Below are 21,193 nucleotides of genomic sequence, written 5' to 3' on the forward strand. Positions count from 1 at the left end.
CTAGAGAGCTGCAGGGAAGGAGGGAGTGGGTGTGCCGATAAGTAGAATCTCAGTCTTACTGGCATTAAGGCAGAGGTCGTTGGTGGCACGCCATTCCTGGATAGCAGAAAGACAGTCGGAGATGAGGGAAGGGGAAGAGGAGGCCGAGGGTAGCCTGAAAATGAGCTGGGTATCATCCGCATAGCACTGGAATTTGGGACAGAGACCGGCGATGCAGTGAGCAAGAAGTGCCAGGTACTGGTTGAACAGCCAGGGGGAATTGCAGGAGTGCGCATTCCGGCATGCCAGTAACGGTGCAACCGGCATGAAGGAAACACTGTCAAACTAGTGTCAAATTGGTAGCACCACCTGCAACAATACCCAGGGCACCGTTTACAGCATGCCATTGGCAGAAACAGTGGTAACGGAAACACTGGCACCAGAAACAACGTCACCACGGGAACAGGACATTCGCTGATGGCCATTTTGGAAAACACAATCCACTAAAATTCTCCCAGTTCCTGTTGTCATCCGCACATGCAGACACTGGCATTGCACTAGCAGGCATGGCATATCGCATCTCTGAAAGATGGCAGTGGAAGCCGCGCTTCACTGGGCAGTAGCTAACCATAATTACAGACTGCATTGTACAACATGCTGGAGAGCTGTTTGCAATGCACCACCGCCGCAGCACACAAATCAGAAAGAATGCCACCTGGGAGGATCTGGCTTAGAAGGTGTCAGCCATGGCACCTGTACCCTGCATAGTACGTGACTGCCACACGCGGTGGGGTGACCTTTGCCTAAGGGTGCACAACCTGCTGTCAGCCCACCACAAGGAATGCCTGGCCACTGGCGGTGGGACAGGCACACCTATCAAACTCATGCCATTGGAGAAGAAGTGTAGAGGTGAGCTGCACCGTGAAGGGATGGAAGTAGTCTGAGCAGCAGAGGCTGGATTAGGGACACCTAGAGAGGGTGGTGAGTACAACGTGCCACACCAAAACAAACACTGCCGGTAGGCAAATGCAGTACACAACATTCGAGACATGCCCAAACAACATCCAAACACACATATGCCCACCTAAGTACTGTACATGTGCAGGCATTGACAACAAGAGAACCAATACATACACAAGGCACCCTATCCCCCCCAGGTGGCATGCATGCACCATGTGCAATGTGCACCCGTGGCGCACTCGCATACATCCAATCCTGGCATGGTTGACTTCCTACCTGGCAGACCAACACCCCTAAGTGCAATAGTGTCCTTTCTACACCTCCACCTCACGCACCACCTGTGTCATTCCTCTGGGCACCATTCAAACGCTGTGGCTCCCCAACACCAACCTTGCCACTCTGGCCCACTCAATCACCACAATTGCACCCCACTCCCAGTGTAATGCTGATGACACACCACCCACCTACAAATTCCCATCCTGTACTACCTCTCCATCCTCCCTCATACATGAGTGAATGACTGCTAATCATACAACGTGCTCTGCTGATGATCCCTGCCTCAATCGCAGCAAGACAGAGAAGCCCCTCATTGTGACTCCTGCCCCCTGCAACACACCCACTCCCTGGCTACCCTCTATGGGCTCCCTCCCCACACACCCCAGAGAGCCCACAGACCTTGGCATCACCTTTGACTCATCCCACACTTCGCATCTACACATCACAGACCATGGCAAGAGGTCTGATTTCCAGCACCTCAGAGGCACCCACCTCTACTACCCCCAGAAGCCCAATGGCTCCAGTGCACTGGTTCCCACTGGGCCTGAAAACAGCAACAGACTTCCCTCACTCTGCCCGTATCTCCCTTTGCCCCCCATACAAATCCAGAATAGTGCCACATGATTCAACCTAGGCCCCAAGCCCAGGGACCACTTCCCTCCAGCCCTGGAATCACTGCACATGCTCCCTGTGACTGCAATGTATAATTGCAAGACCCCATTGCCCCATACACAAGGCTATCTGGGGCCTGGTCCCCCATGAGTCAAACTGGTGGCAGCCTATCCTCAACAAGTCACCCCCCAGCATCCCTCATCGGCAATTGGCCATGGCCACCCTTGCCTGGGATAGCTGGAATCTGGACCACCCCATCCTTTGCACTGTACTCCCCTCTCCCACTCACATCACTTGAACCTGCCCCTGTGGTTCCCATCAACATGTCCCCAGCCTCCTGTAGCCCCCACTCCCTGCAATACACCCCCTCCCATCTCGGTACCCTTCCTCCTCCCTCCCCTGCACGACATTGTTCGCTGCACATGCATGGTGACAAGGAAACAAGGCCCTGAATGGCCGTATCGCTTAATTTGTCCCCCACCTTCTTGCTGGTGGAGCCTGGTAACACTTGTGTAGTTGCGCCATATGATTTTTCAATGCATGAAGATAGGTTATTTATAACGCGCTTAATTCCCAGAGGTTTCTAAGCGCAGACCCCTGGATCGAACCTGTGGTGCTCCATGTCGTCTTGTTTCAAGGCGAGCGCGTTGCCCCTGAGCTATCCCCCCGAGACAGCATACACCGGCATCATGTCAAACGCTGTCTGAACTGCATGTAGCAAGGCCATAGGATGGCACAGAGGTGACTAACGGCATGCCCATCTCACCCCCACAGGCACATCATGTGGCAACGATCAAGGTGGACCAAGCACCTCATGGACAAGCACACAGAGCAGGAGGGCCACGCCACGCCAAACCGGTACAAAGGTGACACCAGCACCAGCCACGCAAGGCACAGGCCCCATGAGCATGCAACCTGCCCCAACAGAGGCACAGACTGCAGCCCCTGTCGCAACTCCTGCTGCCCCAAGAGAGGCACAGCATGCAGCCCCTGACGCAACTCCTGCTGCCCCAACAGAGGCACTAACAGGACAGCCATTACCACCCCCCCCCTCACACACACACACACACACACAAGCCTCCCATGTACATGGGCCTGTCTACCAAGGACGTTGCCAAACAGGATGCGGGGGACACAAAAGAGGGCATATCTGAACACACCCCCTACCACCATCCCTCATTCAGCCCCTCTGACATCTACAGCCTACCTCCACCACCCACCCCCAGCATCAGAGACATGGATGCACGCATGCAGTGCATTGAGGAATGGCACAAGCAGATAGCAGGACTCATGTGCCGGCACCTTGAGGAGGTCAGGTTGATGCGGAGGAGACCAGCTTAATCCGGGAAAGCGTGCTCGTGCCCTGGGATGATCATCATGCACGACGGTCCTGCTCGCACAGAGGGTTCGTGAGGGCACTGGCTGCGGCCCTAACCCTTTCCCTGTAGGTGGCACTAGAGCGCAGAGACATGGCAGGTTCAGACCCACCCCCAACCCGCACCACGCCTGCCAGCTCCCAACAGAGCAGTCTGAGGCACAGATCCCTGCACCTGTCAGGCTCACCTCAAAAGGGCTGGTCAGGTGTTACTAAGCCATGAAAGTGAGCCGGTTCCAGACATGATGTGACACTGTTGCTACCTAGGGGGTGGTTTTGAGATGGTGTGTTTTGGAGGCTTAGTCGGGGAGGGTCAGTGGGGGGTAGTTGGGAGGGGTTAGTTGGGGAGGCGTTAGTTATGGGGGTAGTTGGGGAGGTGGTAGTTGGGGGTGTGGGGTGGGGAGGGGATGGTGGGCCACACATTTCTTGTTTGTTCAAGCAAAAATACACATGGTTCTGCATATGAATTCATGTCCAGACATTCATTATGTGTATAGGTGTGCTTTCTTTGTGCACTGATTCACGTGCAGTGTGTGGGTCATGTGCAGGTGCTGTGTGTTCAGAAGTAGTTCTCAATGAGTTCCTGGTAGACTGCACACCCATCTCTGTCATCCCTGTGATGGCGTATTCGCATGTATGCAGCTGCATCCTCTTCGCAGTCATTATCATCGTCCGCCGGAGGCATGTCCATATCTGGAGGCAGGGGAATGTTGCGTCGGATGCACATATTGTGCAACATGGCACAGGCCTGGAATATCTTCCCCATTTTCACTTGCCTGAACAGCAGTGCCCTCCCAGAGAGGTAAAGGCAACGGAACCGTGCCTTCAACAGTCCAAAGGTCTGCTCAATTGCTACCCCTGTTCTGATGTGGGCACGATTGTACGCTGCTGTGGCTCTATGGATGTCTCACAGGGGTCATCAGCCATGGTAGTAAGGGGTAGCCGGAATCACCTGAATGGAGAGGGACAGAGGGTGGGCCATGTCATTGAGAAGACTGGAATCTGCATGCATGTTGTGATGTGGATGTGTGACACATGCATCTGGGTCTGTTTGCATGCGGCCCATCAATCACCTTGGTGCACCATGTGACAGATAATGCTGGTCGGGGCATGTGTGGGATCTGACTGCCAGGGACGGGTTGGTGGTGGTGGGTGGGGCATAGTGAGGATATGCTGTGATTTGTGACATGGGAGTGATGAATTCTGGTACGTGTGGTGCATTACATGTGCCTGTCCATCCGTGGCCAGATTGTGCTGGTGTGTCCTTCTGTGTACTCATGTGGTACATGCCAGTTGTGGGCACCCACTCTAGCATGTAGATTGTGCCCCTGCATTTGCATGGTGCCTGTGGGCCATGCACTGGTGACAGTGGACACCCCCCCCCCAGTACGCAGGCAATGTGGTTTGTGTGTTAATCCTTTGACTCACCCAATAGCCTGGTCCGCTGTCCACTCTAACGCGCCATGTACCCAGGCACGATGCTATTGTGCAGGACCATGGAGTCATGTGTTGATCCCGGGAAGCATGTGCGCATCACAGATGACCTGCACATTCATAGAGTGGTACAGCTTTCTGTTCCGATACACCACCTCTGTGGTGTGGCCAGCCACTAGCTCTATGTGTGTGCAGTCTAGTGCCCCCAATACATTAGGCATGCCTGCAAGGGCACGGAATCGGATCTTGGTGACGTTCACCTGTGCTTGTGTCGTTGGAAGGGCAATGTGCTGGGACACATGACACAGAAGGTCCACTATTGCAAGGATGGCCTCTCTGTTCAGGCGGTAGTGTGTCTGCCTGTCAGTCAGGGACGAGGGTTTGGCCATTGTGCATGGCACTGGTGCACACCTCTGGGGCACAAATGGCTGTCCATTGTTCCTCAGCATCCTCATCCTCCTCCTCCACTGCCTGTCGGCCTGTTGAGACTGTTGCACCTCGAGCTCATAGTGCGGCACTCCTGCATGCAGCACCTCCATGTCCATGACTGCTGCTACAAGTGGCAGCATGGTTGTGTTGGAGGGTGTGTGCGGTCCTTTTCTGCAGTCCCTGTGCTCATTGTGTGCAGCTGGGTCAATTGAGTGCACCTGTGGCCTATTCCTATACACCTGGGCCTGGTTACTGCCTGCTCCACAGTGCCAGTGTTTCTGGTACGGTTTTCACAGTGGCACCAGCATTTTTGGGCCAGTGTTTCTGGGAAATTCAGGGTTTCCGGCATTGCTTCACGTGGGTCCCGCAGTTTCCGTTACCTGTGTTACCAGCAACGATGGCACAGTATACGCTGTTGCCGGAGCCATTGTTACCGGCATTCCCTCTCGTAGTGCGATGGTCCGGAATGTGTGCCGGTAATGGGAAGTGAGGGCCTAGGTTTCAAATCTATGATTCAGAACTGCTCCATTGGAGGTGTTGAACATCTGAAGACTACCCCACTGTTTGCATTACGACCTCCCTTTTCATTTGTAGATGTCCTTTTATTTCCAATAGGTGGTTGTTCCAACCCCTGATGGGCACGTAAATAAAAACCTTTGTTTGAACAACTTTACTCTGTCACATGTGTCATTGGTCGATCTCCTTAAAGGGCTTATCAAAGTTACAGTATGCAGGAAAGCACAGAATTCGGCTCTGTGTGATATTACCGCATTTAAAAGACCGAACACAAAGAAAAGACTGATTTTCCGGCCCTTTTTGTGTTGACTTTTAAATGCGGCAATATCACATCCTACCCCCACCAGCCCCCTCCCGCATCTCCCCAAGATGACTCCATCCACTTCCACACCCTCGCCCGCCGGATTTTATATTCAACGAGGGGTTTGACCACCCCAAACCCCATTTTCCCCACTTAAGCCCTTCCCAGCACAACACACACCAAATCGGCACAAATACGATCACAAAAACACGCACACACTCAACTGACAGCCCCTGCGGTGTGCGTCCGGGGCTGAAAGATCGATTTAGAATGACTGCTGTGCGGTCACGTCATTCGAAAACGATCTTTTTCTTTGTTTGTCCATTGAAAACATAGGACCAAGAATTCAGCTCAGCATTATCACTTATCATACGCTGAATGATGTAGCAAGGATCATGTCCTGGGTATCAAAGACAACATCCATAAGAACAGCACCCTCAAACACAAAACTCACTGTTTTTCTTGTTGTTTGCTCTGTTTGAAAACTGCAAAGCCAGACTGAAAGGACTGGTTGATTCCTCCAGCTTTTCCATCTTTATAGAAGCAGCAGGCTCTGTAGGCAACCAAAGAAATACAATGTTAGGATTCCATTCAGAGTAATGCCTACTCCTTTCACCACAAAGCTTGCATGCTGATGACATATAGCTTGCTCTTCCTGCTTAACCAAATGCTGAAAAGAAGCACTCATTCATGACTTGGTCCAGCGTAACATATGATATATCTCCCAACCCTTAATCTACCAAACTGTTGTGTTTGTGGCATATGCATTCCTTTATGTCTGACTACCCATAGAATGTAGAGCCCAATGCGTGGCCGTGACCTAAGCACCTATAGGTCAACACACTGTCCCTGCTTAGTGTATGAGGCATTTGCTAAAGCAGCCACATTCTCATTTGGGGGCAGAACACGAAGGAGCTGCAACCACTAATCTTCTACCATGAATCTGAGCAGCCTTAGAATACAGCACACAATCCCTAGCCATGCTCTGAGCACCTGCGGGACAGTACGTATCCGATTCCAAGGGCATGAACACTCTTAGGGCACAGTCCCTAGCATACATTGGGTGTGGCATAAGTAGCAAGGGGCACCCCCGTTTCCCCAAGGCCCAACCTGCCATTCTAGAAAGCCATAGTACAGGACACAGTAACCCCTGCTAAGGACAGATGTATACAGTGCTGGCGTGTGCTGTCATGATTTCCTGGATAAAACAATAATGCCTTAGAGCAGTGGTCTTCAAACTTTTTTGGCCAGGGCCCCCCTGAGCAAAATTTGGGCAGGTCGGGACCCCCCAGAAATGCCAAATGGACAGTATATATTGCGCGCCGTCACCTGCTCCCATCAAAGTCGCTGGGCTCCCTCATCCCACTCCTACCCAGTCGCTGGTCTCTCCCCACCCCATCACACACCCAGGGCTCTCCCCACTCTGCTCCCATCACTATCCCATGGTTCCCGCCCATTGTGCTCCCACCATAGTCCCTCGGTTCCCCCATCCCGTTCCCAACACAGTCTGAGGGCCAGTGGCGGCTGGTGAATCTTTTTTAAGTGGAGGGGCATTAAGGGGAGGTTCGGGGGGGTTTCCCCCTGTGAATTTTTTTTTAAATAATAGGTTAAAATGTTGCATTGTAGAGCATACTTTTAACAAAAAATGGGTAAATAGCCAAACAGTTTGCAATTGTTGCTGGGAGTCCAGGGGGCAGGCATTGATATTTTATTTCTATCGCGCTCGTACACAAGTGTTTCAGAGCGTGACAAGGCAAGGGAGGGGAACAGAGGAGAATAAAACAGCGATCTTACTAGGCCCAGTGACATTGAGAACGCGCAAGTGTGAGGGGAAAAGTGCATGGAAGGGGGGAGAAGTGGAAAGTGCGAAGCAGAGGAGAAACAGATAAATAACAATAAATAAATAATAAAGGCAACAAACAGTGGTAGTGCAGCCAGCAATTTGCAAGTGCTACGTTTAAGGCAGCAGACAGGGTAGGTCTGATAAGTGCAGGAAGAAAGATGGTTCTCCTCAAGTTTTAGAGTGGCAGGGCGCTGTTCCAGAGGGAGGCCCCAGCCGAAGACGGAGATCTACCCCCAGCTCGTTTCTTTGATAAACGACTGACCCTGAGGGAGTTGGAGGTAGAGGAGCGAAGAGCTTGAGAGGGGAGGTATTTGCGGAGGAATAGCTGAAGGTATTTTGGACCGAGGCCCCAGAAAGCCTTGTGGACAAGGCAGAGGGTTTTGAATGATAGATGTCCGGTAAAAAGATACCATCCCTGTCCCCTGGGCCCCACTGGTCCTAACACAATGAACATGATTATGTGTATATGCAAGGCGCTGCACATTCATACAGCAATCACTCTATCATTCACATGAGCATCCATCACCATACACTCACTCATAACGCATCCATACACATGTTTAAATAAAAACAATGAACATAAACGTACCTTCTGCATTGGCCTGTGTGTGGGTGCTGCTCCAGCTGCTCTGTCCGTATGTGCGAGGAGGCGCAGGAGCTCCCTCTCGGACATACAGACATGCAGTGCCCCAGCCAGCATTTCCAATGAGCTATGCAATGCTGGCGAAGCAAAACGCCCCAGCACTTGCATGGCTCAGTGAGCATGTGCGGCTGGGGAACTAAACTGAACTGTCAAAGGGAAACAGTGTTTCCCTTTGACAGTTCAGCCAGCCCAGGAGCACTCCATTAGCTGGATAAAGCAGCTGAGGGAGTGCTCACTGTTTCACTGGGCTGGCTCCTTAGCTCCTCCATAATGGGTGAGGGGCCACTATGCAGTTAGTAATGTTGACCATTGTTGCTGAATATATCACAATTTACTTACATTTTAACACAAAGCACCCCTTTGGGTACTATTGAAACAGTGGGCTTCATAACTACTCTGGCGGTAGCTGTGCCGGTAAAACCGGCACGGCTGCCACTGGAGTTGCATCCGGGTCTGGCACCCGCGAATGGGCAATTACTAGGTCATGCCGAGTTAGGCGGACATGATAATTGCCCTTTCGAAGGTGCCGGTAGATCCCCATTCCCATTTGAGCCCCATATGGCTCAAATGGGAAGGGAGAGCTCGGATGCACCGGCACCGTTAATAACGGTGCTGGTGCATCCGACGAGCTGAGGTCAGACCTGGCGGGGGCTGTCAAGCACCCACGAGCACAACTCTTACTATGGCGGAACGGTAGCAACGGTGCCGGTAGCTTACCAGCACCGTTGTTACTGGTCCGCCATAGTAGTAATGAGGCCCAGTCTGTGACTAAAGGAATGAATATCCATTTACAACTGTGGGCCACTTTTTCATTGTTGCCTGAGACAGTTTCATGCTTCAGCCCGCCCATGTGGGCCACCCCTGCCCATTTCTCCCAATCTAAAAAAAAAAAAAAAAAAAAAAAAATCTTTTTTCATGCTGAGCTCTCAGGGCCCCCCTGGGATGCACCCGCGGACCCCTAGGGGGTCGCGACCCACAGTTTGAATACCACTGCCTTAGAGGTCTGACAAGCAAAATGAAAAAGCATAAACTTCAAAGATGGGCTGACTGCAAGTAGGGCAATTCAGCCATTCCCAAACTCGATTCTCATCACCTAATGCACTTTGCACCACTTTCAATTAGGGTGTCAACAAACATAAACTAGGTGTCTGCGCTGAGTACACATGTGGCACAGAAACGACTTCAAATTTGAGGTCCAAGCAACCACTCCATATAATTACAGAACTGAAAATATAACTAATTAACTGAGTAACACAGATTAGGGCCTTGGGTTTATGTTATACATACCTGTCTGAACAGTGACTGATGTATTCGGTAAACTACTGAATCTGGCACTAATTCGACCTCTGCCATCCAATAACTCTGTGAACCTAGAAAGTCAAAAGAGTCAGTGAGACATAAGAGATTGAATCCATCCTTTGCATCTCTCACCATCTTCTTTCCGATTGTCTGAGTAAAAAAAAACATATCTACAAGGCTATGTGGTCTACTAGCAGACAGAGTAGAAGGGTTCCCGGTTGAGCAAGTAGAGGTACGTACATAACCATTTTCTGCTCTTAATTTAATTAATGTTGTTTGGTCATAGTCAATTTTGTTGTATTCTGTCAACTTTTTACTGTTGTGTTTAGTTTAGTCTATATGCAACAAAAAACAGTTCAACATCATTGTACTTGTTTTTTTTATTTTTACTCGAGTAGTATTTCTGTAATCTGAAAACAGACTTCAGCGGGCACACAGGTATAGTTAGTTATCTAAGTAGGTCACAGAGTAATTGTTGTGTTACTGTCCGTGCACTGTCATTTGCCATCATAGATTTAAGATGACTGTCTACATTAAGTGTTTGAGAGGAAGGTGAAGGAACATAGGTAGGAAAAGAAACAGTGGTAAGATCAAAGTAGGCCTCAAAGGCTGCATTACGGTTCCTGAACAGTGAGAGATGTAGAAGGATAGCGAGAAAGAATAAAGATGGTGACAGAGTGATGTGGAAAACCGTGGGGACAGACATAAATAAAACAACAGTGAACCTGCTGCTAGATCAAGTTGTTCAGCGACGGTCAGATTTGAGGACCCCATAACCAAATGGGCCCCACTCGCAGATCCCAAGAAGATAGTGCATGGTGCACAGTGTTGCGGGAGAAAATTGCCTGCTTATCACTTAAGGGGGAGAACAAGTCTTGTGTGTTAAAGACATGGATCAGGTGTATTTGTCCCAAAGAAAGGAAATAAAGCTTCAGCATTTGGGAAATCAGGCCTAATGTGGGAGGCGCATAGCCAGAAGACTGCCAGAGGAAAACACAATAGGCATGATGACAGGTTCCCTCTGTGCAATTTTTGTCACTTGTACTATGAAGTGCAAAAGGCAAGTGTAAAATGCAGGCAAAATCGCCCCTTACACCTCTATTATGCACTTCACAGTGCGAATTAAGTAAATACTTCTTGCCATTTCCGCATGGCAGGCAGTGGTTTATATGGATCCCTGTGGAATCATCCTGTCACAGCATTTACGCCAGCATGAAAATGTCATGCTGACGCAAATGCTGGTGTATTTGTATAGTAGAAAGTGGGGAGGGGGACAGAGGGGGGGGTTGGGAAAATGTAAATTCCGCTCCACACCCTCTCTCCACCATACAAATTAATGGAAATGTGGTGGCTTGACGTAAAATGCATGCGTACAGATTTCATGTGTGCATTTTACACATGTATTCTACACTATCCCAGGATCAACTTGAACCTGTGTCGATGCACAAAAGCAGATCCGTCATGTTTTCAGGCCTACAGCATTCTGGGTGAAGTGGGCAGGAGGGCAAGCCAACTCGCACCAAACAGGCAAAGCCCAAGGTACTTTCATTCTAGATCCCAAGTAGGCTGATCACATGATGAAGCAGCTTTCTGCCTCACAATGCTATCTGGTGTGAGTCTAGGCCTGTAGTTTAGTGAGTAAAGTGATCCAGGGATTAGGCATACAGAATGGCCTGGTCCCTTCCTTAGTGGAGTTGGCCTGATACACACTTGTCTGAAGGGGGCCTGCAGCTGCACAAAAACGTAAACAACTTCTTTAGGTTATCCCCAGCCCAATCACTTCGGCAGCGGCAAACAATGTGAAGGCTTCCTACCCCCCAACAGAATCTGGGCTTGCATTTGACCATGCAAAACGGTCTGGGGTACAGGCGTATGCAATGGCCTGGCCTCTCATTTAGTGTGGACAGTGTGGATACCATTATGAGTTTTGGAAATATTCTTCAAGGTGCAGAAAGCCTGTTTCCCCTTCGGTGTACCAATGAGGGATATGAGGCCCTAGGTTTATGGCTAGACCATAAGAAACTGAGGAGTATCTTAGTGACTTAGAATGAGGCTGCAATCTTATATCGAAACATCTGAAAGAGGAAAAGAAACTTCGGGGGTTGGAGGGGCAACGGGGTATTCATTTAGACTGCTGTTAGTCTCCATATCCATGATGAGACCAATTTCAACCAAAAATACAAATTCCCTTTCATCCAACAGTTCTCACAGATCTAAGGAACAACCCTTCAATCAGAGGTCCACCAACTGCTAAAGATTAACCTTATATTTATTTATTTATCTATAATGCGCGGAAACCCACAGGCATCAGGGCGCAACATTTAGATAGTCGACGAACATAAAAAGTTAACAGGACAAAGTGAAAAACAACAGAGATAGGACTCCTGCTTGGTCACGAGAATTATTTAAAAATGGTGGTCTTCAGAGCCTTGTGAAAGGCCCGGCTGTTACCTTCTAATTTAATTGCAACCGGAAGGTCGTTCCATGCTTTAGCAGCCTTTACAGGGAACGATCTACGCAGCCCATTTGGGCGTTTGAAAGCTATGCTGGTAATCTGACCCAGAGTTTTTCAAGCGCAGAGATCTACAAACCAATGCAGTCGCTGCCTCGGCTTACACATACAAGTTGATCACAACTTGCCATCCATTCCTCTCCACTCAGAACTGCATTATCCTTGGCAGGACACTGGTTATGTTCAAACTTGATTACTGCAATGCTCTCTATCAAGGTACCAACCAACGCAACCTCAACAAACTCCAGATCACCCATAACAATGCTATTAGAGCGGCCCTCAACATTCCCAGATCTGCACATATCACTGAAACTAGGAAGAGACTACATTGGCTCTCGGTTGCCCAAAGGATTTCACTCAAATCACTGGCCCTTACTCAAATGTGTAAATAACCAGGCCCCCATCTACCTAGCCTCCCGTTTCTCTCAGTATACTCCTTCACGGTCACTCAGATCTGCCCAAGCACACTGCCTCACGATACCCAGATACAAGCTACAGACAGCCGGTGGTGTTAGCTTCCCAGTCCTTGCTGCCAAACTCGGGAACTCTATGGCTCTCACCATCAGAACCCTGCCCTCCCCTACCTTATTCAAACACAAAGCCAAGCTCTGGCTATCCGCTGCATCTGACCTACTGCCCTCTCAAGCCATCTGATCCTTCAATACCACCTCGCCGGCTACCACCTTGCCCGCCAACCTGTACTGCCTTGTACTTTACTGCCTTGTGAATTTAATATGTTTTGATTGTAACTGTATTCAGGCCAATCATGTACCTATGTGCCATAAAATATGCGCCTGGTTGCCCTTGGGCCTGGTGTACTTGTACTTTACTGCCTTGTGAATTTAATATGTTTTGATTTTAACTGTATTCATGCCAATCATGTACCCATGTGCCATAAGATATGCGCTTGGTTGCCCTCGGGCCTGGTGCGCTATACAAATAAATAAAATACAAATAAAATACAAATACAAATACCTGGTACGCACTGTAAGATGAAGGCTTTCAAGTATGATGGGGCTGACCCATGTAGAAAACATTGGATAATAGACATAGGTTTAAAGATAATCTGTTCTTTTGCTGCCAGCCAATGAAGAGCTCTTCTGTCCCTCGAAATGTGTACACCCCCTGGTTTCTTCTTGATGATTCTTACTGAACTGTGCTGTATTGTTTGGCATCTTGCCAGACAAGAGCTGTTAGCTCCAGTCAGTACAGCGTTACCATTGTCCAGCCTTGAGAGGATAGTTACTCTAGCGATGGTCGTGCAGTTCTTTTTTTGTTGGCAAATGGTCTGATGTGGCTGAGCAGTCACAAGTGATATTGGCAGCTCTTGTTTATTTGATTCACATGTGATTCTGTGCTTAAGGAACCCTCCAATGAAATGCCCAGAGTTTTAACCTTGTCCTGGACCAAGATGGCACAATTCTTGATCTGGAAATTCTTGTATTCTAGGCGAGCCTGCCAAGAGTCAAAGATAAGTATTTCACTTTTACTGCCATTTAGGCACATCCCATTCATGGTAATCCAGGACTCAACAATGTTATAGACTGTCCGCAGGTTGCTAGCATCCTGTTCATACTTGCCGCTCAGTTCAAGTACCAGCTCAGTATCATTAGCATAATTTGTAAAGAAGACTCCGGTACCCTCAAGTAAGGAACAGAGTGGTCTGAGGTATAAGTTAAACAGCACATGGGACAAACCGGCTCTGTCGCACGCCACAGTTGATGGGTGCCAAAGGTGAAAAGGTTTCTCCCCAGTGAATTTTGGACCGTCGATTGGAAAAGAATTATTGGAACAATTTTACCGCCCCTGATGTACAATGACGGACATGTTCCAAGGACCACAGGAGTTGTTAATGGTGAAGCAGGTCGAAGGCCGCGGATAAATAGAGCAAGACAAGTATACAATTGTCCATGATGCGTAGCATAAGAGTCTGAAAGCCGATAAGTGCTGTCTCACTACTATGAGCAGGCCTGAAGCTTGATTGTTGTTTGTGTAAGTTGTTGTTTACGTCTACAAAATCTTGCAGCTGTACCATGATCGACTTGTCTAGAATTTTCAATAAAAAGTTGCAATTGGTGATTGGCCTTAAATTGTTTGGGTCCCTTCGGTCTAGTCCAGGTTTTTTCTCTAGTGGGGCTACTGTGACAGTCTTGATGGATTCTGGAACATAGTTGTCTCTGAATGAGGCGTTTACCACATGCATAAGGAATGGAGTGAAGCAGTCCTGATGTTCCAGTATTATCCTTGGGGGGCAGAATGTTCTCTGCACAGGAGGTTGGTCTCATTACAGACAGTAAAGTCTTCATGTTTCTGGTCGTTATGCGTGAGAACGTGAAACTGTCGACTTTGTGTGTCTTATGCTGAACACCAGGGAGGGTTCGCGTCAAAGGAACTTGAGCTTGGGTGACTCTAATAGTTTCCCTAGCCTTGTGAATCTTTGCCTTGAAAGCCTCTTGCATCCTTATGCAGTCGGCCTGGGTCGTTTGGGCCAGGGCGGATAAAGCCATGGTCTTTTGTATGGATCTCAAGAGCTTGCCAGTGGAATTGGATGCCTCTGTGATTTGGTCATTTAAGACATTTGTCTTGGTTTCCACTCTGTTCAGTTTATACAGTGTTTCTACCTCCTTCGATTAGCTCTTGCTTTCCTATGTCGGACGTTTTAGCCACTGAAGTTCTAGTTTCCTGTTTTTTTCTCTTTTTTGAATTTGCTCTGACAGATTTCCACCTAACCGCGGCTATACGGTCGACCGGTTCTTCAGCAGTGAAAGTGAAAGTAGAAACTAGGGTTCCGCAAGAATCACTTTCAGTTGTCTGTACAATAAGGGAGTTAACACAGACAGCTATCTCTGATGTGGAGATTTTACTAAAGTTCCTAATGACCCTTTGATAGCCGTTCTGGGCTTAAGAGCTGGGCCTTGAGGAACAATCAGAAAATTCAATACAATTGTGATCAGACCAGATGCATGGGATGGTTCCTTAGATGTTAGTTTCTAAATTACGGGACACCACCCAGTCTAAAAGGTTGTTATTTGGCCTAGTTGGCTCATTGTTGCAAAAATGATACTCCATATAATTTATTGCTTTTTCTAGCTCTATGGCCTCTTTATCGGAGGGATTACCCATCCAGCGGTTTAGGTCCCCTAGGAAAAGGGTGGCCGTGTTAGGGCCACAGAAACTGCTTAACACCTGTACTTTCTCCTAATTCGCCATCACCAATGGGGGACGGTAGATTAGTATGAAATTAATGCAGCTGCTTTTCGTAGATGTTAGTTTCATGTGCAGTATCTTGCAACAGCAGGGGGACGGGAAGAGGTTGTATTATTTTCTTGCAATAAGGGCTCTCCAGGTGTCAAAGTCGGTGAAGACCGGCTTGGTCGTGGTGCACCGGCGCTAATGCGCCTGGTCTCCAAATATATACAGAGGGCTGCTGGGAAATGTAGTTTCACGCCCTGCAGGGTACTTCAAAGTAAAACAGCAAAAGAGAGAAAGCGTGCTGCTTTTTACAGGAATACAAAGTTAAGTTGTGCCAAACAGCAACAATAATAATTCCGATAAAGACGACTTTAGAACATACAATTCCAAGGTGCAGTGCAAGATTTTAAAGTGTGTAGAAATTAGTTACCTAATGATTGTCAAATCAAGAAGATGCGCATATATAAATGGTTGTTCTAGCTATTAGGTTCAAGCAATAGGCTTTTTGTTCTATTCACAGGCAATAAAGGCAGTAAGTGGCACTTCTATCCTGTGTCAACTAATGGGAGGCAGGCGAAAGGATGCGCTATAAATAGCCGGCGAAGACGGCTTTTCCTGGTGCGTCGAGTCTCCAAATATATACCCAGGGCTGCTGGGAAATGTAGTTTCCCTCCCTGCAGCATACTTCAATGCAAAACAGCAGCAGAGAGAAAGCGCGCTGCTTTTTACAGGAATATAAAGTTAAGTTGAGCCTAACAGCAACAATAATAATTCCGATCAACACTGCTTTAGAAAATACAATTCAAAGATACAGTGCAGCATTTTAAAGTGCATCGAAATTAGTCAGCTAATGACTGTCAATTCTAGAATATGTCTATAAGTAAATTGTTGTTCTAGCTATTTAAGGTTCAAGCAATAGGCTTCTCGTTCTATTCACAGGCAATAAAGGCAGTAAGTAGCACTCCTATCTTTTGTCAACTAACAGAAGAGAAGGCAGGCGAAAGGATGCGCTATACATAGCTGGCGAAGACCGGCTTGGTCCTGGTGACCCGGGGCTAGTGCGTGCGCCTAGTCTGTAAATATATATACCCGGGGCTGCTGGGAAATGTAGTTTCCCGTCCTGCAGCGTACTTCAAAGCAAAACCTTAAAGCCAGGGAGGGCTCCATATCGGATGATCAAGTTTGGCAAGGAAACCGCATGTTCTGTGGCATGACATAGCAGGTTATCAACAAAGAAACTTAATTTATAGTCCAGGCAACACACCCAGAGTCCCCTAACATCCTGTCTTTCTAATCGGTTTTGGCCAGGGGCTCCACAGTTAAGTAAAAGAGGAAAGGAGACGGGGCATCTGTGCTTTGTATCCCTTTCAAATATACATTTATTCTGAGGTTATTCTATTTGCTACAACCACTGCCTTGGGCATGAATATAGTGCCATCACCATCACTTCCCGTATCCAACATTGTCCAAAGCCCATCCTGGGAAGCAACGAGTATAGAAACTATCAGTTAACCCAGTCAAAAGCCTTCTCAGCATCTAAATAAAACTAGCTCAATGGAGCAGTTCCCAAAGGAGGCCATCAGAGCAAGTGTTTTCCTTATGTTATCTGAGGCCACCAGAGCAAGTGTTTTCCTTATGTTATCTGCCCCATGATGCTCTTTGATAAAGTCAACCTGCCCATTATGTATCAGCTTAGGCAGAGCCTTTACAGATTTTCACATCTGAATTTAATAGAGATATGGCTCTACAAGGCTCACACTCGTCTTTGTCCCTGCCCTCTTTTGGAATGATTGCAACCATGGCCTCTACAAAAGATTCTAATGCTTCTGCCCTCTCTAAGAGAGAGTCATGTTTTGAGAAGAAAAGGTTTCAGTACATCTACATAATTCTCATAGAAGCCAGTCATAAAGCCATCCTTTCCCTGAGCAATCCCTTGCTTCATTTTACTTACCACCTTCTGAATTTTGGGTTTAGTGATCAGGAAATCTAAGATCTCTGCCTCCTCCAAAACAGGCGAGGTAGTCGTAGGGCTCCCAAAAAGGACCTTACCATTTCGACCATACTTTCCCCATCATCAGCATACACACCTTTAATGAAATGGCCAAATCTCTGCTATATCTTCCAAGGAGGGGTAGTGATCCCTCTTACTCAATTTTTATTTTGAAAAAATCTCTGTCCATACTCTGTGCCCATAAGATCTGCTTGGGGCATCTTAACTGGCCACACCAAATGAAGGGGGACTTCACTAGTATCATTCAAGTTAAAGAATGCATCTATCTCCTCTCAAGTAGTGTTCCTGAAGACGGAATCACAGAATAAAGTGTAGTTGCAAATCCACCAGATTTCCTTCTTACACACAGTCCCATATCCATTATGTCCATAGTCATATCATGGTCAGACCACCCTATAGTTTGAATAGCCGCATTTCAAATATGACCCGCTTCCAAAAGAATGTGGTCTCTGTGAGTGTACATCTCATGGGTTAAAGAGAAGAAGGTACAGTCTCTGAAGGTTTACCATTAAACACATGTAAACCAAAAACGATCTGCTTAAAAAGTAAGCTAACCAGTCTTCCTACCTGTCATTCCCCCATCTGCCCTTTCTGAAAGTGAGAACCAGCCCCTCACCAAATCGGCAATCATGTTGAAGTCCCCAACACAGACAAGAAGTCTCCAATTCAGTTCACAACTAGCTCCAATCCTTCTGTGCAAACAAAGTGGGCCCCCGTTTCGAGCAATAGATGGCGCATAGAGTCAACAATTATTTGCCAAGTCTACTCTTAATTTCCAGCAGCTGCCTTTGCATAGCATTTCTGGTCACTAAAAGTTCTAGCCCCATGGATTTACACACCAAGATTACCACTCCTCACCTCTTTTTCTGCACAGAGGCCCATACCAGTAGTCTGAGTTAGCTACATCTAATCCGAAATGCTTCTCCGTTTTGGGAACCTAGTTTCCTGTATTAGATTTATGCCTATTTTTGTTTGCCTGAATGCTGTAGCCACCATTGCTCTTTTACTCAGTGACTTGATACTTTTGTCATTCAATTTAGGCAATCTTTAAACCCTCCATCTTCCCTCTCCCACCCCCTATTATCTTGAGAATCGTTCCGAATCTTGTATTCCAGAGCTCTTATCGCTCATTACGAATAATAAAAAAACAAGTAAATGTCTTATCCGGCACCCTACCCTCTCCCCAAAACAACCATTCCTACCACGACTTAGGAATGCAACTCCCCACCTTACCGTCCTTTCATCTACCCTTCCTTGAAAGAAACTTCCCATGAATAGCAATGCCCTATAAGCCTAGAGCTGCAATCTGACCACCTCAAGACCCCTTTTCTCCCCAAACTGCTAACATATTCCGATCTACCCATTCTCCACAGCTATGCTGTCCCACCCCACAATATATTTCAATTTTTTTTTTTTAATTTTATTGGTTTGTAATTAAACCTTTAAAATACATAAATGTTACAAAACAGACAAACAACATTCATCCATTTCCCTTTCCCTCATTGTTCTACAGAAGTCTGATTTCCCACTATCCCAAGATGTAACACATCCTCAGTCGTTATTTATAGCTACATTCGGGGTCAGCAATCGATTTTCAATTATTGCTAAAATATGTGTTACAGGCAAGACTAGTTTCATATTCCTTCCATTAAACATTTGTTGCCACCAATCTTCAGCGTCCATTGACGGGTGGGAGTCACTCGAAGGGCCCAAAAGACGAGTTCTTTCCGTTCTTAGCCCAACGCAGAAGAGCATCAAATGTTTCAAAGTTTCAGGTGCTTGAAGACAACAACGACAGGTTGGATCTAAATTTGCATATATTGACCAGGCCCTTAGCCGCTCTTTCGTTTTAAACCCGTTTAGCCTGAAGCACATGAACAGTCTTCGGGCGTGCGGGTCCGGAAACAGTTCAACGTATTTTTGTGGGTTATTATATGCCCGGGCTTCAGTTGGAACCTCACACATTATTTTAGAGGACGTTCTTTTTGAACATGTTAGTTCCCAATCCTCACGCCATATTTTTATTTTTGCTGCATTCGGGTTTCCTTGGAGAGTATCTATCTTGATGTCATATTCAGACATAAGCGCTTCACAACGTTTCATCCATAGTGCCAGGACCGCAGGTCCGGAGGAAGTCGCACCATGGAGTACGCCAAATTGCGGAATCTGTTAACTAGTTCTCGTTTTCCGATAAAGTGATAACAGATTCCAACAGACTCTCGCATGAATTGAGATCAATGATAGTTCATATCTTATCGAGGACGTAGCCGTTCCTTTTGGCAACTTAAGGACTTTGGTCCAAAAAATATTCTCAAGAGTAGACCATATCTCCCATGTACAACCCAATGCATTTTCTGCCCCATATGTAAGTATAGGTATCACCTTTTGCTCATAAAAACGTAAAACTGCTTTCAGAGAAAATTTCCCATATTTATTGTTTATCACCTGCGCTTGACACGCCAGTTGTTTGCATTTACGTTTAATCTCAATTTTCCATGGTTCGTCACTGAGGATGGAACTGAGCATCATTCCAAGGTATTTCACATTAGGCGAGATTGTTAGCTTTTCTTGGTTTAATGACCATGTTAGATTTTTTGTAAGCCTAGTTTTGTCACTTTTTAAGTCTTTCAAGACCAATACTTCGCACTTCTTTGTATTAATAGACAGATGGTTTTCGATCACATATTGCTGGATTGCATTGATTTTCCTCTGTAGACCAATCGGTGTTAAATCCAACAATATAAGATCGTCCGCATACAACATCCAGCTCAACCGGGATTTATGGATCTTCGGCAGAAAGATGTTTAAGCCTTCAAAGGAGTATCCAATATCAGAAATGAACAACCCAAACAATGCCGCCGCCAATGGGCAGCCTTGCTTTACTCCCTTAAAGGTGTTAATTGGTTGAGACAGCATACCAGTTTGATCCAGACGAACCCTTATAGAGGTTCCAGTGTGTAATTCTTTTATCGCGGCAACTAGGTCTTTCGGGCAGCCCCATTCTCTCATTTTGTTCCATAGCCGTGCTCGATCTATTGTGTCAAATGCTTGGGAAAAATCAATGAAAGCAAGATAAACCATTTTTTGGGTTCTAATTGCCTCCATTTTAAGTATATTTAACAACAATAGATTCAACGAGCATCCAACTTGCTTGACAAAACCAGTTTGTCTAACGTCTACGTGTTTCGAATCAGTTGCCCATTTAACTAGCTTATGCTGCAACATGGTCGCATACACCTTCCCTAAGACGTCGAGCAAGGCGATCGGCCGATAATTTTTAGGGCATGTTCTGTCTCCTTTTTTAAATATGGGGACAATCACCGCTGATTTCGAGGATTGCGGTGTCTTTCTTTGGAGATTCACTCTCTCAAAGAGATCCACACAGAAGTCTGCCCATAGCTCTGGATGTTGCTTGATCGTGAAGTTAGTCAAACCGTCAGGACCAGGAGCCCTGGAATTTTTGGCTTTATTGATTATACTCATGATCTCCTCTCTCGGGAAAGTTAATGACCAACCTGCAGCACAGTGATCGTCCGGGTTAGCATCACCTCCAGAGTCCTTATATAGTTCTTTGAAGTGTGAAATCCATGTTGTTTCAGATACCATAGAAGCTTGTAAAGCTGACTGGGATGCCTGTGTGTTGTTAATAAGCTTCCAAAAATCACAGGACTTCTTGTTATGCAGATTTCTTAACATACATTCTGAATCGCCTTGGGTCATAATCGCTTTATAAGATTTAAGCCAGTTTTTGTAGTGTTGCTTCGCCTTTCTTATCTTCATGCAACGTATCTCTGGGGCGTCAGAGCGTGCC

General features: G+C 47.0%; 1 protein-coding gene across 11 annotated transcripts in view; it reads right to left on the reverse strand.

Moving 5' to 3' along the window:
- Nucleotides 1-21,193, reverse strand: part of SNED1 (sushi, nidogen and EGF like domains 1) — a 3,218,914-nt gene that overhangs the window by 578,347 nt on the left and 2,619,374 nt on the right. For all 11 annotated transcript variants that reach the window (XR_011276037.1, XR_011276036.1, XR_011276038.1 and 8 more), the window contains 2 exons: nucleotides 9,656-9,738; nucleotides 6,337-6,435 (listed from right to left, as the gene is read on the reverse strand). Coding sequence is in view for 7 of the 11 variants with exons in the window: in XM_069618133.1 (XP_069474234.1) it covers nucleotides 6,337-6,435; nucleotides 9,656-9,738 (182 nt within the window). In the remaining 4 variants the exon portion in view is untranslated. The remainder of the gene's footprint in view (nucleotides 1-6,336; nucleotides 6,436-9,655; nucleotides 9,739-21,193) is intronic.

The sequence above is a fragment of the Ambystoma mexicanum genome, chromosome 10, assembly GCF_040938575.1.
Source record: "Ambystoma mexicanum isolate Mex_15411 chromosome 10, UKY_AmexF1_1, whole genome shotgun sequence".
Classification (NCBI taxonomy): Eukaryota; Metazoa; Chordata; class Amphibia; order Caudata; family Ambystomatidae; genus Ambystoma; species Ambystoma mexicanum.